The sequence below is a fragment of the Camelus dromedarius genome, chromosome 20 (genome assembly GCF_036321535.1).
Source record: "Camelus dromedarius isolate mCamDro1 chromosome 20, mCamDro1.pat, whole genome shotgun sequence".
NCBI classification, from domain to species: Eukaryota; Metazoa; Chordata; class Mammalia; order Artiodactyla; family Camelidae; genus Camelus; species Camelus dromedarius.
Window position 1 is genome coordinate 8994696 of NC_087455.1, and position 17103 is coordinate 9011798.

Sequence of the window (17103 nt, forward strand, 5' to 3'; positions counted from 1 at the left end):
TTCGGAAAGGCACATGGCAATTTTTTTTTTTGAACGTGGTAATATTAGTTAAAATCTGAAATGTATGCCCTATTCTTCAGCCATTCTGCTTTTGTGAATATATCCTTCCAGAGCTAAAGTAACAGCACGTAAGAGCTTGTGTGTAAGAATATTTATTGCTGCATTAGTTTCCAGTGGCAAAAATTAGAAGTTTCTCAGTAGGGGGATAGTTATGTAAATTATGGTAGGGCTTATTATGGAATATAATCACAGTTAAAATAATTAGATTTAATTATATCAAATATCTTGATCTTTATTCAGTAGGAAAAAAGCAAGCCGTGGAGTCTTACATCCAATACCACATTTGGTTTTTTTAAAAGTGAGAAAAGTGGAGAAAATTCTTACGTGTGTGTATTTTTTAAGCATAGAGAAAGTTTACACTCCAGACTATTAACTTTGCTTATTTTAAGGAAATAGGATTGGAGAAGAGGAAATAGTAATCTTTATACATCTGTGTAGTAGTATATGAATTATTTTTGTAATTTTAAAAACAAGTGGAATTAAATTTACAAAAGTGCGATTTGTGCTACAGATAGAGTAAAGAATTTGTCACTTCCCCCTCTCTGCCAGCACTGTGATTTATGACATGCGTTACATGGCTTTATTATTGCAGTTATAGCTCATTGTATTTTCATCCCTGGCACATGGCCCAGGCTGAGTCTTTTTTGAAGGAAGAAAGAAGACTTGTTCCAGGAGAATTCACTACGTGCAATACTGAGCACTAACTGTGTGCCAGGCCCAGCGCTGGGAAGTGGGTAGACAACAACAGATTAGGTAAATCTGGGCACCTGAGCATTGCAAGCGATTGAGGAGAGAGTGAATGACAAGCTTGCCTGGGAGGTCACACTTGCATTTGACCTTGAAAGAGGCAGAGTAGGCTGAAACTGTGATGAAGCTTGGTGGACTGGAAAACTTTGGCCTGGTTGAATGATCGTGGTATGACGGTGCATGTATTCTATCCTCCTGAAGATTTTTCTAATATTACGAAAGTGAAATGATAAAAACAAGTTGCTGTGGACTCTTGGCATGTAAAGTAAGTTGCAGAAAGATCCCGGAATAGAAGCTGCACTCCCAGGAAAGAGAGTGTGGTGAGCTAAGGAAGTAAGACTTGCTTTGGAGTGAGGGATGGTACCTCCTGTTTCATAAACACCCAGCATAGGTCAGGGCCTGGCTGAAGCACTTTATAGGCTTTTCTCATCCATTTCACTTGATAACTCTCTCAGGTAGGCATTACTGCAGTTAGGAAAGCAGGGTCAGAGATGATATGGAAATTGCCCTCGGTCCACTCCTGATAAATGGGAGACCTGGAATTTGGTCCACAGTTGTCCTGTGTATCCTGGAGCCCTCCAAAAAACAAAACAAAACAAAACAAAAACAAAAACAAAAACATAAACAAAATCACTGTGATGTTGAGATTCTCTTTGAATGTCCATCACATCAGAACTTCAGCTCTTGGTCTCAGGGTGAATGAAATTAAAGATATTTTAGAGACTTGCCATGTACTTTCTAGATGTAATCTGTCGGATTTCACATATGAAGTTGAGGCCAGAAAAGTTAGACCTTGCCTTTTCCAAGGTCGCACATGGCCAGGCCAGACCAGAGGGAAGTTCAGAGCCGCATTTCTGCCCCACCCAGGGCGATGCCTCAGTGAACATTAGGTTCACTGTGCTGGTCACGCTGGGGCTGCTCTTTAGGGGAGATTTATGATGCGTGCCTTCCAGGCCTTCTACGCATTAAATGGAAGTAATGCTTTGTGGTTCTCTATTGTTCTCCGTTGTTACTGCTGCTGCTGTTTTCCCAAAAGAGCTTTCACATCAATAATGACATCTTTACCTCTTAGCAGTCAGCCTCCTGGAGCAGGCTGAGCAGGTATTATTAGACCTGCTTTACAGATGAAGGCCTCTAAGAGCCGCAGTCGCCTGGCCCAGGGTCATACAGAGGAGGCTGGAGCCAAGACCTGGATCTTCAGGTCCTCCAATCACTTGACATCTGACTCAAATCAGACGATTTCTAGGGGCTCCCACACTTAGGTAAGCACACTGGCTAGGAGCACAGGCTCGGCGGTCAGCACGTGACCTTAGGCAGCTTCTGCCCTCTCTAAACCAGTTTCGCGACTATAAAAAGGGGATAATGCCAGCATGTTCTTGTGAGCATTGAATTCTCAGGAAAAATACCTAGCACAGTTCCTGGCACGTTGAATCATCAAAAATTTAAACTATAATTAGCTATTATTATTATTGCAGCTAATAACTATTAATAGTTATCATCATTATAATTATATCATTGTCATTATTATGGGACAGGAAGTCTGTCTTACTTGCCTTTTTTCCTTAGTGTTTATCATTAAGCCTTTCACACAGTAGATTCCAAATGGATATTTGTGACCCACATTCTGAGGTCCGTGATGGTCCTTCCTGAGTCTGTCAGTGAGAAAGGAAGGGGTTTGGAATCAAGCAAAGCTGGGTCCTAATCTGGCTTCATCATTGAGTTTCACTTTTCTTGCCTATAAAACCACTGACTTGGAGCTTGGGGATATTCTCTGTGATGGATCCAGCGACACAGTTGGTGCTAAGTAAATGGCAGCAGTAATTGCAGAGACAGAGAATCAAAGGTGGGGTTGGCGCCCCAGTCGGAAGGGTTTGTGAGTTTCCCAGCTTTAAGGTCTAACAGGTGACCGTTAGGCAAACGCCCCTGAGAGAAAGACCTGTACCGTGACTGCTGTGCCTCTGAAGATTCTGCGGGGGGCCTCACTGGACAGGTATACTAGGTATTTTACAAAGAATATTGAATTTTAATGTATCCCCAAGGCCCTTGTTAGTGCCAGCCTCTAGGAATGTAAACTCCGAGTGCAAGCATTGATTTCAGAGTATTGTTGGAAGCCCCTGCCTCCTGGCCCAGGATGGGTGTCTTGCTGTGGTCACCATCGTGTGGTCCTTGTCGTCATAAAAATCTGATCGTATGCCGTACAGGGTCTTATTTAATCTCCACGATACCTCTGTGAGGTCAGTACCATTATTACCTCCATTTCACAGATGGGAATGAGGTTTAGAAAAAGGTAAAGTTGCTTGATCAGTGCACCACAGAACAGAATGTACGCGATAGACTTGAGATTTGAACCTGGGTCTGTCCCACTTTAAGACATGGAGAAAAGTCCCCAGCTCTGAGATTTAAAATCTCTCATTTAAGTTCCCTTACTTATGAGTTGTTTGACCTCAGAGCATATATTTTTGTGTCTACGCAGTGAGGATGATAACAGTACTTACCTCATAGACTTGAAGTGCTGTGCGTGAAGTGCTGAGCGCAGGGGCTGGTGTGGACTGAGGCTCAGCGGCCCAGCTATTAGCAATGTTACTCCTGGAGTAATAAATCACCACTTAGGCATCGCTGTGGCGACTGAGTGCTGGGATGTAGGTAAAGGCCCTTTCGAGCCATGTGGAACATGCAAGGTGATTCGTGTATGTTAAGTCGTCTCTCAGCAGAAATGCCAGCAGGTGAAATCCTGACTAAGTGGCCCTTTCTGGTCCAGCTGGTAAACTGTATTATTTTGTTCTTTTATCAGAGCTGAAAGAAGTCACTCAGCTCTTAGAATTATCTTGCATTCTGCAACAGTACCCTGGATGCCAGAATTTCCCTGCAAGTATCGGAAAAGCATGGGTCCCTATAATGGATGAATCATATTTCTCCCTCACCCTATTTTTTTTCTTTCATTTTATCTTTCCTTCAATCTCTGTCCTCACCTACTTCACCAGCCCCTACTTTACCAGCTTCCCAAAAGCTATCAAGCACTGGGGTAGAGCAGAGACAGAGCTTGTCCTGCTGTCTGACATGTCCTGAGGCTGTTTTTTTTTTCTCCCCAGTCCCATCCCGGCCTGTGACAGTGCTCCCCCAGCCAGAGCCTTTAGTTCCCTCTCCTTCCCTAAACCCCGGAATTTACATGTATATGTATGAATGTGTGTGTACATACATATATATACACACACGCACACGCACACACACATAGAGGACCCACGATCTGGTCTGTACTTATCCAGGCTCACCTTCTGCCTCTCTCACCTCACATTTTTTTGTTTCATCTGCCCAGTAAGCATAATTCTTCCCTTGCAGAGTCCAGAACTCTGTGAAAATTGGGTCAGAGAAGGTTCTCGACCAACTTCCGGTGGACCCCTCTCTGCCTTGGCCAAGTCCATCTTATTTTTTGATGGGTCTGTCAAACTGAGAGCTTCTCATAATACTTTCTGACTCCTGTGTGAAAATCCAAATTCAGGGTCGTGGCTGTGTCTAGGGAGGGTGGGAGGGAGGAGATTGGGGTTGGGTAGGGGGACAAGGTGCGGGAGAGAGGAAGTATTCTGCAGTATTTTATTTCTTAATTGGTCGGTGGGCACATGGGTATTTTGTTAACTAATGATTTTGATTTGTATCATCTGAAATATTTCATAATTTCAGACAAAGAAAGCAAGCCTGCCACCTAGGTTTTACCTCTGAGACCCTTCCCAGGAGAGCAGTGAAGCAGGCGGCTGAGCCCTTTCTTGCTGGCCTCCAGAAGCGGAAAGGGGTGTCAGGTGGAGTGGGATGCTCAGGGGCGAGGTGAGGCTCTTTGGCCTCAGACAGAGGTTATCAGGGGTGGCTCCAGCTTAGAGGGAGATCAGACATGTGCATCCTGTCTGTGCAGCTGATGCGGCCTTTGTGTTTCTCTGAGCCGATTCTCTGAGTGAACCTAGGCAGTAACCAGAGCTGTGTTTTATCTTTTTTTAATATCTCAGCCTGAAATGCTGACATACCCTGTGGGCACCATGCATTTTTAATGTGGTGATGATGAGAAGGCTGCTGGGGCCTCGTTTCGTTTCACTGTGCGTCGTGATGCTTGTTTCCTTCGTCGTGTTTAGACCCCCTTCCCAGGACGTCCCCCAGTCCCAGCTCGTGCTGTTTCGTGGTGCCCATTGCTCCCATGCAGTTACTGAGGGTGTGTTTGAGAGTGAAATATTTCTAAATTTCATCTCAATTATTGAACAGCCTAGGAGATTTAAGAAGTGAATGCTTCTTAAATTCCTGAAAAACAAATCGACGAATCCAAGTCAACAGCTCGTTACTGAGTCTTAGCTTCCTAGGCTGAGCTCACTGAAACACATGCGGTGGGGTTTGTTGGGTGGGGCTGCAGAGGTCAGCCAGAGGGAATCCCTGCCTCTCGTGGTCTGGGGGTATGGAGAGTTGTACTTACACGAATATGATACGATATGGTGGAAAATACTGCAGTAGAGATACAGAGAATTAGGGTCAAGGAAGGATCATTGCCACCGAAAGGAAGGCTTTCAAAAGAAAGAGCTGATGTTTGAATTAAGCCTTTAAAGGTATGATTTTGATAGATACTTTTTTGTTCATTTATTTGTTTAATAAACATCAGACATCCACTGTGGGCCTCCGTACAGAGTCGCACTTCCCTGTAGTCCATGGCAGAGGAGGAGACAGGTGCAGAGCTGAAATGCTTCCACACGAAGGTGGTTCACACCACCTCCACTCACAGTTCCTTGGTCAGTGCCTTATTGCTTCAAGGTGTGGAGACGTCAGTACTCCTTTCCATAAGCCTGCAAGGATTGGGAACCTGGGTGTCCGTGACGAGTGGCAGTGTCTCCCATGACTTAACAGGATCACACTGGGTTGCTATACTGAAAACAGACTGTAGGGGAACATGAGCTTTGACAAAGAAGCTTTGCAGGAAATTTTGCAGTGATCCAGGCAAGAGGTGATGTTACAAAAGGTTGATAGCCTTGTGGGTGGGGAGACAGTGTCAGATTTTGGATATATTTTTAAAGATCGAGGCCAGTGGATTGCATCTGGGATCTGAGAAAGAAAACTCAAGTATGACTTGCTGGGTTTCAGCCTGAACAACTACAAGAATGTGTTTGCCCTTAACCCGCTGAGATATGGAAGACTGCAGGAGGAGGAGAATGGGGCAGAGCATAGTTATCGCGCATCCTAGTGGAGACGCTGAACAGGCAGTTGGTTGATATATGTCTACATTTCAGGGTTGGATCTGGGCTGGGGGTACCGGTTTGGGAGTTGTCAGCTCATAGAAGTCATTTAAAGCCATAAGGTTTGGTGTGAGCCCATGAGAGTGAGCATGGACATGGAAGAAAAGAGGACCAAAGACTGAGGTCAGGGAGATGAAGGGCCGGCAAAGACACTGGTGAGGAGCTGCCATGAGGTGCGAGGACAGTCAAGAGAGAGCGGTATCCTGGAAGCCAAACAGAGAAAGTGCTTCTGAAGAGGGAATTACCATTGCTTTACGAAGTGTTCATTCTATTGAGAAACTTGCGTATATTTTATTGCAGCTCATGAGCACCGCAGTCTTGTAAGGTAGATATTAGTCTGCATCCCATGGATCAGAAAACCGAAGCTCAGAGTGGGGCAGTTTATTCACAAGTATTAATACTGCTGTGTGCCAGCTAGGATAGTAGCCATGGAAGTTAAAAAACTAAAGGTAGCAATGTCATAGGTGGTGAAACCAATCTTGCAATCTAGGTCCATCTGATCCACACCTGCACATTTTGCACCAGGAGTTAATATGTGAAGAAGCATCTTACAAATGCTATTCCTCAGACCTGGGGCTTAGACAAAAATTAAAGGAAATTAGATTAATTGCAGAGAAAAAAACATTAGAATCTGTGGATGTTTCTTTTGCATTCCAAGGTTGATTTTCTAAGGAGAATTTTCTCCTTGTTTGCTGAACATCGTAGTCTCTTAATGTCTTGGAAGCATGATGATAATTTGACCCCTCAATGTGTGGGGAGTCCGTGGATTAATTGGAATATAAGTGAACTCAGTGCTCTGATAGAAATGGGGAAACCGCCTTTGATTGAGTGAGAACCCTCAGTGTGCTGCTAACCACCTTGCAGACATGTTCAGTTAATAATTGATGCAGTTTCTCTTTGCTTTCCTTTTGAGAGTTTCTAGTGATCAGTGTTCAGAGTAAATCGTTGTTATGGCAAACTCAACTCCTCTTTTTCTTTTTTTAGATCATGTACAAAATGAAGAAAACTATGCACAAGTTCTTGATAAGTTTGGGAGTAATTTTTTAAGTCGAGACAACCCAGATCTTGGCACCGCCTTTGTCAAGTTTTCGACTCTTACAAAGGAACTGTCCACACTGCTGAAAAATCTGGTAAGCCACTTCCTAAGTGATTTTTTAAAATTACAGCCTGATCAAAGTGTAGTAAGATCATAAAGGGAACAATGTAATAATCCTCTCCCCAGTCCTCAGTCTGGGGGGCAAAAAATGAAATAAAGTAAAAATAAAAAACTTTTCCAGTCCTTAGTCGCATTTAAGGAAAATAACATTGTAAAATGCCTAGAATCTGTACCTCTGGCTCAGCTGGTAACAGGATAGGTTTTTAGATTCTGAGAGAAACTGGTTAACCTGAATTCTCTTCCACATTCTCCCATCGCTTTGTTTTTGTTTTTGTTTTTAGATAAATTTTAGCAGCTCTTGCCTTTCAATTAGTTGAAAGAGTGATGATGACTTCTGTGTCGAGCATAACCTGTGACCCTTCACTTGTATGAAGACCATCATTCATTTTCGCCTTTGATTTACAAATAATTAACCTCTCCCAACTCTCCACATCTTTTTAACCCTCTACCAAGAAAAAGATTTTAAGATTTGGGGACTCTCTGGTTCCAGAAGTAGTGACAGGAAGAATCCCTAGAAATTGGGGACCCTAGAGGTGCTGACCCTGGGAGGCAGGCACAGAGTGGGGCTGGGAGGACCCATTTGCCAGGTGGTGTCTGGGCGTCCCCAAATTGTACCCCACCTTCCCTCCCTCCCTCGTCCTTATTCTTTGTTCATGCCAGGGGAGGTTCATTCTGTGTAGCGTCACCACCACCACACTTATGCACGAGTTAATTTAATCAAGTCTCTTTCCCCTAAGTCCCAAGAGATAGGGGCACAGGGAGGTTGAAAAGTGCCAAAGGAAAACTTTTCTGTACTTTCATAGGCCTTTTCCCAAAGAAGAGGAGCTATTTCCTCCTCTTCCTCTCCCAGTCTCTCAGTATTGCATCTTAGCCTCCTTTGAAGATCCAGAACTCAGGCTTACGATGTCTTGACCCTGGGTCGGTTGCTCATATCAAATAGACAATCCATGGTCTTATGTGAGACTCTTTGTCACAAATCTAGATGGCTAGATTTCAGATGAATGCACCCTGCTGGAAAATGAAAGCTACCTTTCTGTAGTAAATTCACCTAATTATTTGACCAATCAGAATATTCTTTTTTTATTCGTATCTCACTAGATAAATATATGTATGTGTGTGTCTGTCTTCCTGACAACTTAATTCTAATTGGTGGTTTGTACCATTGAATTAGTCTTACACAGTGACAACAAATCTTAAAGAAAATAAAGGTTGAAAATAGAAATATGTCTTCTTTTCAGAAACTCGAGAAAGGGTAATTCTAAACTTAGGACTTATGTGATTTCTACACTTTGGGGTTTATTTGACAAGCCCATGGTACTTCTATAAATCTTAGATTATTTAAATCTCTTTAATTCAGTTGGGGCTTCCCATTTCTCCTTCCTCTGGGTACTGCCTGCCTTTTCGTGGGTGGAAAGGAAGTGAAACAAGACTGACAGTTCGCTTTGGCCGTAACTGTGAAAGCCCACTGGCTCGGGGAGGAAGTTGTGTTTTCCTGAGACAGGCGTTTTCGCGGGAATATCTTGCTAACCTCTAGTTTCCAGGAAATCAGATGTATCAGGCTTAAGTCAGTAGTCATCCCTTCCCCGTTTCCTGGCCAGTCCATTTCTGCACGTCCCTGCACCGTAGGTTCCTTCAGTAGAGGGATTTGTGTGTGGAGTTACGTCGTCCACACAAGTCAGTGGCCGCTTGAGCGTCATTCATTGCCTACGTTTGCTCTCATGAACCCGGCAGTGTGCTCTCTGTGGGGTTCTCACTTAGCAATTTACAGGAATCTTGTGGTGGTTATGCCTTTAATCCAGATGAGGAAACTGAGGCACGTTGAGATTATGTGACTTGTTCCAGGCATGCTGTTCGCGTCTGGATTCCCAGCATTCTGTCTCTGAAGCCACTGTCTTTCCCAGACGACGCTGTACCTCCCCTGTCACCCCGTGTTCTGGTTGTCATCTTTCCCCAACTAGAGGTGCTGATCTAGAGAACCCCTAAACATACCCCTGGCTGCAGGCTCCTCTTTCCATGTCTCCCCGAGTTTTAAGGAGTAGAAGTCTAAGAAAGATCTGAAAGAAATTGTTGGAGGATTTTTCAATCAATTAGAAGAAAAAAAAAAAAAAAACAGAACAATTTTCCCCTGAAAAAGGGTGGTGGCATTTCCAGTGAGGGAGCAGACAGGACAATTGGTTTGTGCTGTAGCTGGTTACTGAGGGAACACTTCTGACTGAATATGGGCAGTCCCAGGGGTTTATACAGCCCCACAGCGGTCAGCAGCTTGCTGCTTCCCTTTTTATGTTTTGCCAGGAGAGGGAAGCGCAAACCAGGCAGATTGAGAGGGCCACACCCTGGCCCTGGAGCAGCGGGTGCAGAGGACGCCAGGTCCCTCAGGGAGGGAGGGGTTCTGGGTCGACTGTAGCACCTGCAGGCCCCAGATGAGTTTAGGGGAGCACCCCCATGGAAACCTGTTTTTCTCAAGAGATTCCCGAAAATTCTATTCTCTTAGGCTACTGAAAGCTAGAAACATTAAGCAATACTAGATATAGTTGAAATTCAAAGAGTAAGATAAAAGAAAGTACCTTGGTATTTTTTAGATTTTCTCATTTGTATCCTCAGTCCATCCAGCAAATACCAAATGTCTACGATAAATCCTGGAAAATGTCATTTTCTAATTAAGACATTGCTTATAATGCAAACTTTAATAGTTCATATTTTAAAATGAATTATTACTTTTTTTGGTAGAGGAAAGGGTAGATTTGGATTCATGTCTAGCTTTCTGCTTTTGACTAACTCTAGAAAGGGAAAACTTCCGTTATCTGTGTTACTTCTAAGCGATCAGTATTGCACGTGTATTGTGTTCAGGAGTTTCTGGAGGGTTGGTGACTCAGTCCCCATTTAGATGTTTGTTTTTCTAAACTTTCAGTGATTAAGGAAGGTATGATGATCAAGTGAGGTGTTACGTGAGAACTCCTGCCAGCTGCACAGATGTTGGTGTTAACGTCACGTGGGCTGAGGCTGGTTTTTATCAGCCACCTTCTAACTCTTACCTAACGAACGTCGGAGGACCGCACAGAGGACTGCAGTTGTAGCTGACGGCTCTGTGACCTCACGTCAGTCCTGCACCAAGCCAGATTTAAAGGAACTTTTTTTTTTAACATGTTTTATTGATTTATAATCATTTTACAATGTTGTGTCAAATTCCAGTGTTCAGCACAAAAAGGAGCTTGCTTTTCTTCCTGCCCTTGCTCTCCACATACTAGAAAATCGTTTTTATAAAAAGTTGTTTTACCTTATGGTATAGGATGGGAGAGGCTGTGATGTGTAAGCAGTAGGAGGAATACGGGTTTTGATCTCAGTCAGACCCGGAATCCCAGCTCCCAGCTTACTGGCTTTCTGGCCTAAGGCAAATCACTTAACTTCTCTGATGCTAATTTCCTTACCTGTAAAAAGAATTAGTAGTATCTGTTTCTTGGTAGTGTTCGGACTCACTAAGCACAATGCCTGACATATGGAACTCGTTTAACAAATTCAAGCTTTTATCATTATTTACATCTTCTCACTTGATCTCTATGGCAGTTCCCATGTGATGGCAAATGTGGATAGTCATATCCCATTTTACAGATCAGAGCATCACATCTTCTGAAAATAATATGCCTGGGAAGTCGTGGAATTAGGGCTTGAGCTCAGGGGAGTTCCCTGACTACAGATCATGCACATGTGAATTCAGCAATGCTCCCCCCTCCCCAAATTACAAAGTAACGGCATTGCCTTTGTAGACCATGGCTGCTAACGGCCACTCTGACGTGATGACTGGAACCCGTACCAGTAGGTCCACGTCCTCCATGTCCTTTTTGTCTTTAGGTTACTAGGTGCTTTCTTCTCTGCTTTTTCCTCTTTGATTGCCCTCATCAGTGAATTACACACTTTGTATGGAAAGACCGTTAGCCAGTAGTTCTGAAATTTTTTGGTGTTAGGACCCCAATTGTAAAAATGATTGAGGATACCAAAGAGTTTTTGTTTATTGTGGACTATTTCTAGCCATATTTACTATCTTAGAATTTAAAACTGGTAAACGTTTTAACGTATTAATTAACGTTTTAATGTATTAATTCATTTTGTTGCATTAAGTCGCTTTGGTTGAAGTAGACAAAAAGTTACAGCCTTGTACAGTTCTGTGTATTGGGAAGAGAGAAAAAGACTCTAAGAGCCTTTTCAGGTAATTATCAGTATTTTTCTTTGATACTACATCAAAACTTTACAAGTGGTGGTTTCTTAAAAGTTAGTAGCAGTGTGAATCTGAAACCGTATAAATGAACTTTAAGGATTTGGAAACTCAAGCCCATGGTGATAGAGGTTTTCCAAAATTTTAACTTTGCTCTGAAAGCTCCAGTTTTATCGATAACAACAAATACTGTCACTTGTTTACCTTGTAATGACAAGTAGCTCATTTTCAAGAAAGTGTTTGCCAGATACCCAAGTCTCAGTGCCACAGTTTGTCAGACATTCTTTCAAGGAAAATAAAAATGATATTCCACTAAAAAAACTAACAAAACCAGCTAGTTCAGCTTGCAACTCAAAAAATTGCATACATGCCTCTTCTCAAGCTAACCATCATATTTTGTTATGCCCTGGAAGTTCATTACTTCTTGTGCTTCTTCCTCTTTCATCAAACAGAATATGAAAAAGATGTACACAGGGTTGGTATATAATGAAATCAGTCATTTTTATTTCATTATGGGTGTTCTTAAGTGAAAATAGCCTTTTTTTTTTTCTAACTGTGAGAGCACGACCATGAGGAATACAGTGGCTCCAGTCCAGTGCCTTGCATCACATGAAGGCATCATCAGCAGTTTTACCTCCTTGACTTCTGCACAATCAGTGCAAATGTCAAGACAGTGAACAAGTCAGATAAAACCTCTTAGTGTTATTATAAAAATACTTTTGACCTTGGGGACCTCTCGGGACCTTCAGAACCACTGGCATCAGAAATCAATGGCTTTGTTATAAGTCCAGCCCTGCCACTGAGTGAGTTAACATTGCCTGACTTATAAACGTGAACTTCCTCTCTAGGGGAATGAAGGAGAGTACCTCCCTTCCTACCCTGCTGCTTGTGTGAGGATCAGACCTACCACCCATGTAAGAAGCTGTGTAAACTGCAAAGTCCTTGCGTCATATACGCTGAACTTTTGATATATTGGTAGACTATGTTAATATTGATACTAATGTGGCATTAATGGCCACTGCAGGAACTTTATTGGTGTATTTTTTTCTTATTATAAAAGAATACATGCTTAGTGGGAAAAATTTAGAATACAAAGAGAAAGTTGCAGGTTCTCGTTTATAATGAGATAACCTTTGCTGATATTTCAGATTTTTCTTTCTAGTACTCTTTTCAGCACTCCCTGACTCCACCCTGATGTAGATGAAATCACATGTCCTCAACAACTTTGTATTTCTGTGGATTTCACTTAGTGTTGGCATTAGACCATATGCACTTTCCTTGGTTGGGACAAGTTACAGATTCGGAAGCTCTAGAGAATGACTTTTGAAAGAATTCCCTGTGATGGATTCCTTATCCCTGGCAGTTCAGCCCTCGTCCCTTCCCTGTTGTGATAGCCAATGCCAAGATGTCTGCTGCTGTGAGCACCTGGGAATCTAGGTAGTCGGCCAGAAGGAAGATCAGGGACTTTCCTGTCCAGTGGGACTACCCAGGTACATTCATGTTCTTTATACCACTGTGCCTTTTGACACCTTTAAGTGAAAATAAGAAGTTCCATAAAACAGTAATGTTTAACAAGATAACCTTGCCATTTATGGAGTTTTTTGATTAAAATCTAAGTCATCCAAAAGAGAGAGAACAGATCAGTGGTTACCAGGGATTGAAAGAGGGGGTAAGTGTGTGACTATAAAGGACGATTTCAAGGGAGTTCCTTTGTGTTATGGACCAGTTCTCTGTCTTGACTGAGCTGTAATTGTACTGTAGCTATACGTGTGGTAAATTTCATAGGAATATACACAAAGAAATGCAAAAAAAAAAGTGCATGCAGAAACTGGTGAGTGTTAGGTAAGCTCTGTAACCTGGTTGATCATGCTGTGCCTGTGTTGATGTCTAGGTTTTGATGATGTGGTTTACAGCACATCTAACATGTTACTGCTGGGAAAAGCAGGTTTATGGGTACAAGGGACTTCTCTGTACTATTTTTGCAACTTTTTACATGTCTAATTTTTTTTCAAAATAGTAAGGTTAATAAAAATGTAAATTATCAGAGAAAGAAAGTTGGGGAAAGTCTTTAATAATATAGCTATTGCTGGGGAAGTCTTTTAATAATATATTGTAATCTATTGTTACATAAACATTTCAGAATAGAACAAATGCAAACACCAAACTCTCACCTGTCTGCTCCTCCTTCAGACCACTTCCTATTCCTTTTAACTGATACAGGTTTTCTAAACCAGCCTTTCTCTGTCTTTGGAATTTTTCCCTCTCGTTGAAGACCTTAATGTGGTCACTGTTCTTCGGAGGTCGAAGTGATTAGCTGTTTCCTCCCAGAAGTGAATTTGTTCATCATGTTTGAATATGTCTGGGGGATGCTGCCTCTTAGTGGTGAGAGACCAGAGAACCGTGGACGTGATCTATTTTGTTAATGTTTTTAATGTTTGTGGTGAGGTTTTAAGTGTGTAGGCTTCCCTGTGAAGTTATCTTTTGTAGGTTTTGTTCATAGTCTGTGCTTAATAGGTAATAGCATTTTAAAAAAATCATTAGAAATATTTCTTTAGTTGACTTACCAGTCTGTCTGAATTCATCCTCCAGTTGAAAAGATGCCTTCCCAGTCAAAGTCAGCTCCAGCCAGAGCAGATTATTTGTTGTTCCTGAGCACAGGCTGTTTCTTGCTTCCATGTCTCTTTTTACATTTGCTTCCTTCTACTTCAGATGCCCTTTAGTTAATATAGTAATGATAAAGGCTTCCTTGTAAGGGAAGAAAAAAGAAGAGGAAAACCAGGATGATCTTGAATTTTAACTAAGTATTTTTTGTTTTTCATTTGATTAAATATACAGTACCAAAATTACGTTGTCTTTTTTTTTTTTTTTAACTATTACAAGGAAAGCAGTGAAGTGAAGTCAATACTTGCTACACAGTGCAGGGTCCGCTCTGCACCCAGTTTCAGGCCATCTTCCTGTGATCCTGGCAAAGAAGTTAAGGAGTCAACAGAGCATTGCATCCGTTTAATTACCAAACCACAGAAATGGGGCGGGAAGGGAGTAATTGGTGGATTGAAATAGATTCTTGTGGGCATTACCCAAGAGCCCCAAAGTAGCAGTAGTTTCAGAAATACATGTAAAGGCTCTTTTAAAATAGTAAGGGGTGCCCAGAAGGATTCTGGTACAGCCAGGGCTCTGTGTTTCTGACTCCTTCTCTTCCCTGAGCCTTTGGACAGTTCCGTAGCTTGCGTGAGAGCTGAGCCTCCTGTAACAGAGAGCAGTTACTGCTTCAGAGCTTTGAAGCAAAGCAAAGATTTCTTCAGCTGCATAGCATTTCCTGTTTGCAGTCTCTGACTGCAGCGTATGGTGGTTTGGGTTAAGGATTTTTTTCTTCCCCCTTGTATGAGAATAGCTGGAAATGTGCAAGTTGGATCTAGATTTGTAGCAAGTAGATTATTTCTCAAGTTCTTTGAAGCAGAAAGGTGTCGAGGGCATGGGTATCCTTAGGAGTAAATTGGTAGTCCCTGGGTGCTCTGGAGTATAGAATACATTTTTAAAACCTCATCGTTTTGCAGAATGGTAGTCCATGATTGGAAAGTTTCAGCATTTGATCTGCCAGACATCCCCTCATGTCCTGAGATGGTTCACTGCCAATTAGTAATGTGGGATGTTTCGTGAAATGAGATCTGACCATGTGGGTGGGAGAGTGGATAGGAAGGAGATTTTGTTTTTCCCTTCTGTTATTAAAGTTGTACGTGTTCACTATAAAAACTTCAGCAATATGGAAAATTTTAAATAAAACAAATATAATTGTGTAATTCCAACTTGTAACTATTAATATAATACTAATATTATGCCACAATTTCATAGATTTATACACAGAGAGAAATAATTTATACATACAGACAAATACATGCTTTTGTATTTGTGTGTGTGTATTACCCAAGTCCACAAACTCTTATCCAGAGTCCTTGGGGTTAGATGTTTCTTCCAGATTCAGAATTTCAGATTCCAGAAGGGTGACAGGGTGCCATATACTACTTAGTGCCCCCTAGTGACTTCTCAGGTGAATAGTTAACATGAAGTGGGGTAAATTATGAGTCACACCTCAGTTCAAGACCAAGCTAACCAAGTGAAGTTAGGAAAGGTCAGGTTTTGCTACTGAAGCAGTTTTGTTTTATTTAGTTTTGTTTTATTTTGTTTTGTTTTTAAACAACTTGTTTTATACATATATTTTGCAAACTTTCTTAGAAACGTGTTTAGCTCTCCATGACCATACAAATAAAATTGCCAAATCACTTTAATAGGCTACGTAGTATTTCACAGTTTATAACTAAACCATAGTTCCCTATATATAAGGATTTGAATTCTACATTCATCAATACAGGTGTGCCTTGTCTTAAATACATCCAGTATACAGAAACCCTGCTATTCCCCAGGCTGAATTTTAATATGGTTTCTTTTTCTTTTTCTTCGGAATTTCAAGGATTTTCAATTAAAAATGTCTTAAATAGGAAGTTCAAATAATGCGTTTGAAGTAGGACTGGTTTTCATCTTGTGAATTTTATATACAGTGAATAACACTTTTCATTTAAAGTGTGTGTTTGTGGTTATGTGGCTATCAAGTGTTATTCCACTCACAAAGCATCATTTTGATGCTAAAAGAGACTTAGGTTTTAGAGCTCTGATTCTGTGAGAGAGGACAGAAGAAAAAGGAGGGAGAGACGAACTGGCCCTTGCTGGAGGAAAGAGGTTCATGAGCCAGAAGAGAGGACTGAGTGTGGAGGAGAAAGCCTCAGATTGATGTCAGAATGCTTTAGGACATCCCTAACATTTGCTTTTCAGCATCTCTTTTAAGAACAAAGATAGATCTGGTCTCACCCTCAAAGTCTTCGGGCAGGTAAAGTTTTCATTGTTTTAATGGTTAACTTCTGTTTATACATATAATACTGACAACAGCAGCGTGCATTTATAGTGTGCTTACTACCTGTCAGGCAGGGTTTTAAGCACCTTGCATGTTGTATTAGCTAGGATAGGGGACGGTGTGCTGCAGTAATAAGTTAACCCCCCGATCTCCACGGCTTAACGTAGTGGAGGTCTATTTCCTCCTCATGTCCCCATGTCTACTGACAGAATCTGCTCTACAGCAGCAGTAATTTAGAGATGTAGGCAGAGGGAGCACCCCCCCCCCCAATCTCAGCAGGGTTTGCCACGCAGAGGAAGAGGAGAACTGGAGAATCATATGAAGACCTGTCACAGCTTTCCCTGATGTGTTAGTTGTTTGATTTAAGCTGTGTTCTTGGCCCCACTTGCAGGGGACCAGAAATAGAAGGGAGCAAATGGAATATTGCTGTTTCTGCCTTATCTGTATGAGGCCTCCTTTGGCCTTCACATCGACCCTGCCATGTAGTCACCATAATCATCCTTACTTAACAGCTGAGAGTACTGAGTCACCAAGAGCTAAGTAGATACTGGAAGCAGCCTTCAAACCCAGGCAGCCTAGTCCAGAGTCCATGCTCCTAAGAGTCCCCTTGACTTTCTCTCAGAAGATGTGGACATCCTTTTGTGGACATAACATACAGTTTACTTTTAGTTTTTTTCAGTACAAAGTATTGATTTAAAGAACAGCAAGCAGAGCAACGACATAGATTTTGTGAGAGTAAAGCAGACACTGTTTTGAGATAACTAGCAGCCTT

At 41.9% G+C, this 17103-nt stretch overlaps 1 protein-coding gene across 5 annotated transcripts in view; it reads left to right on the forward strand.

Moving 5' to 3' along the window:
- Window positions 1-17103, forward strand: part of ASAP1 (ArfGAP with SH3 domain, ankyrin repeat and PH domain 1) — a 313187-nt gene that overhangs the window by 199785 nt on the left and 96299 nt on the right. For all 5 annotated transcript variants that reach the window (XM_064476843.1, XM_064476844.1, XM_064476839.1 and 2 more), the window contains one exon: window positions 7050-7195. In XM_064476843.1, the coding sequence (XP_064332913.1) occupies window positions 7050-7195 (146 nt within the window). The remainder of the gene's footprint in view (window positions 1-7049; window positions 7196-17103) is intronic.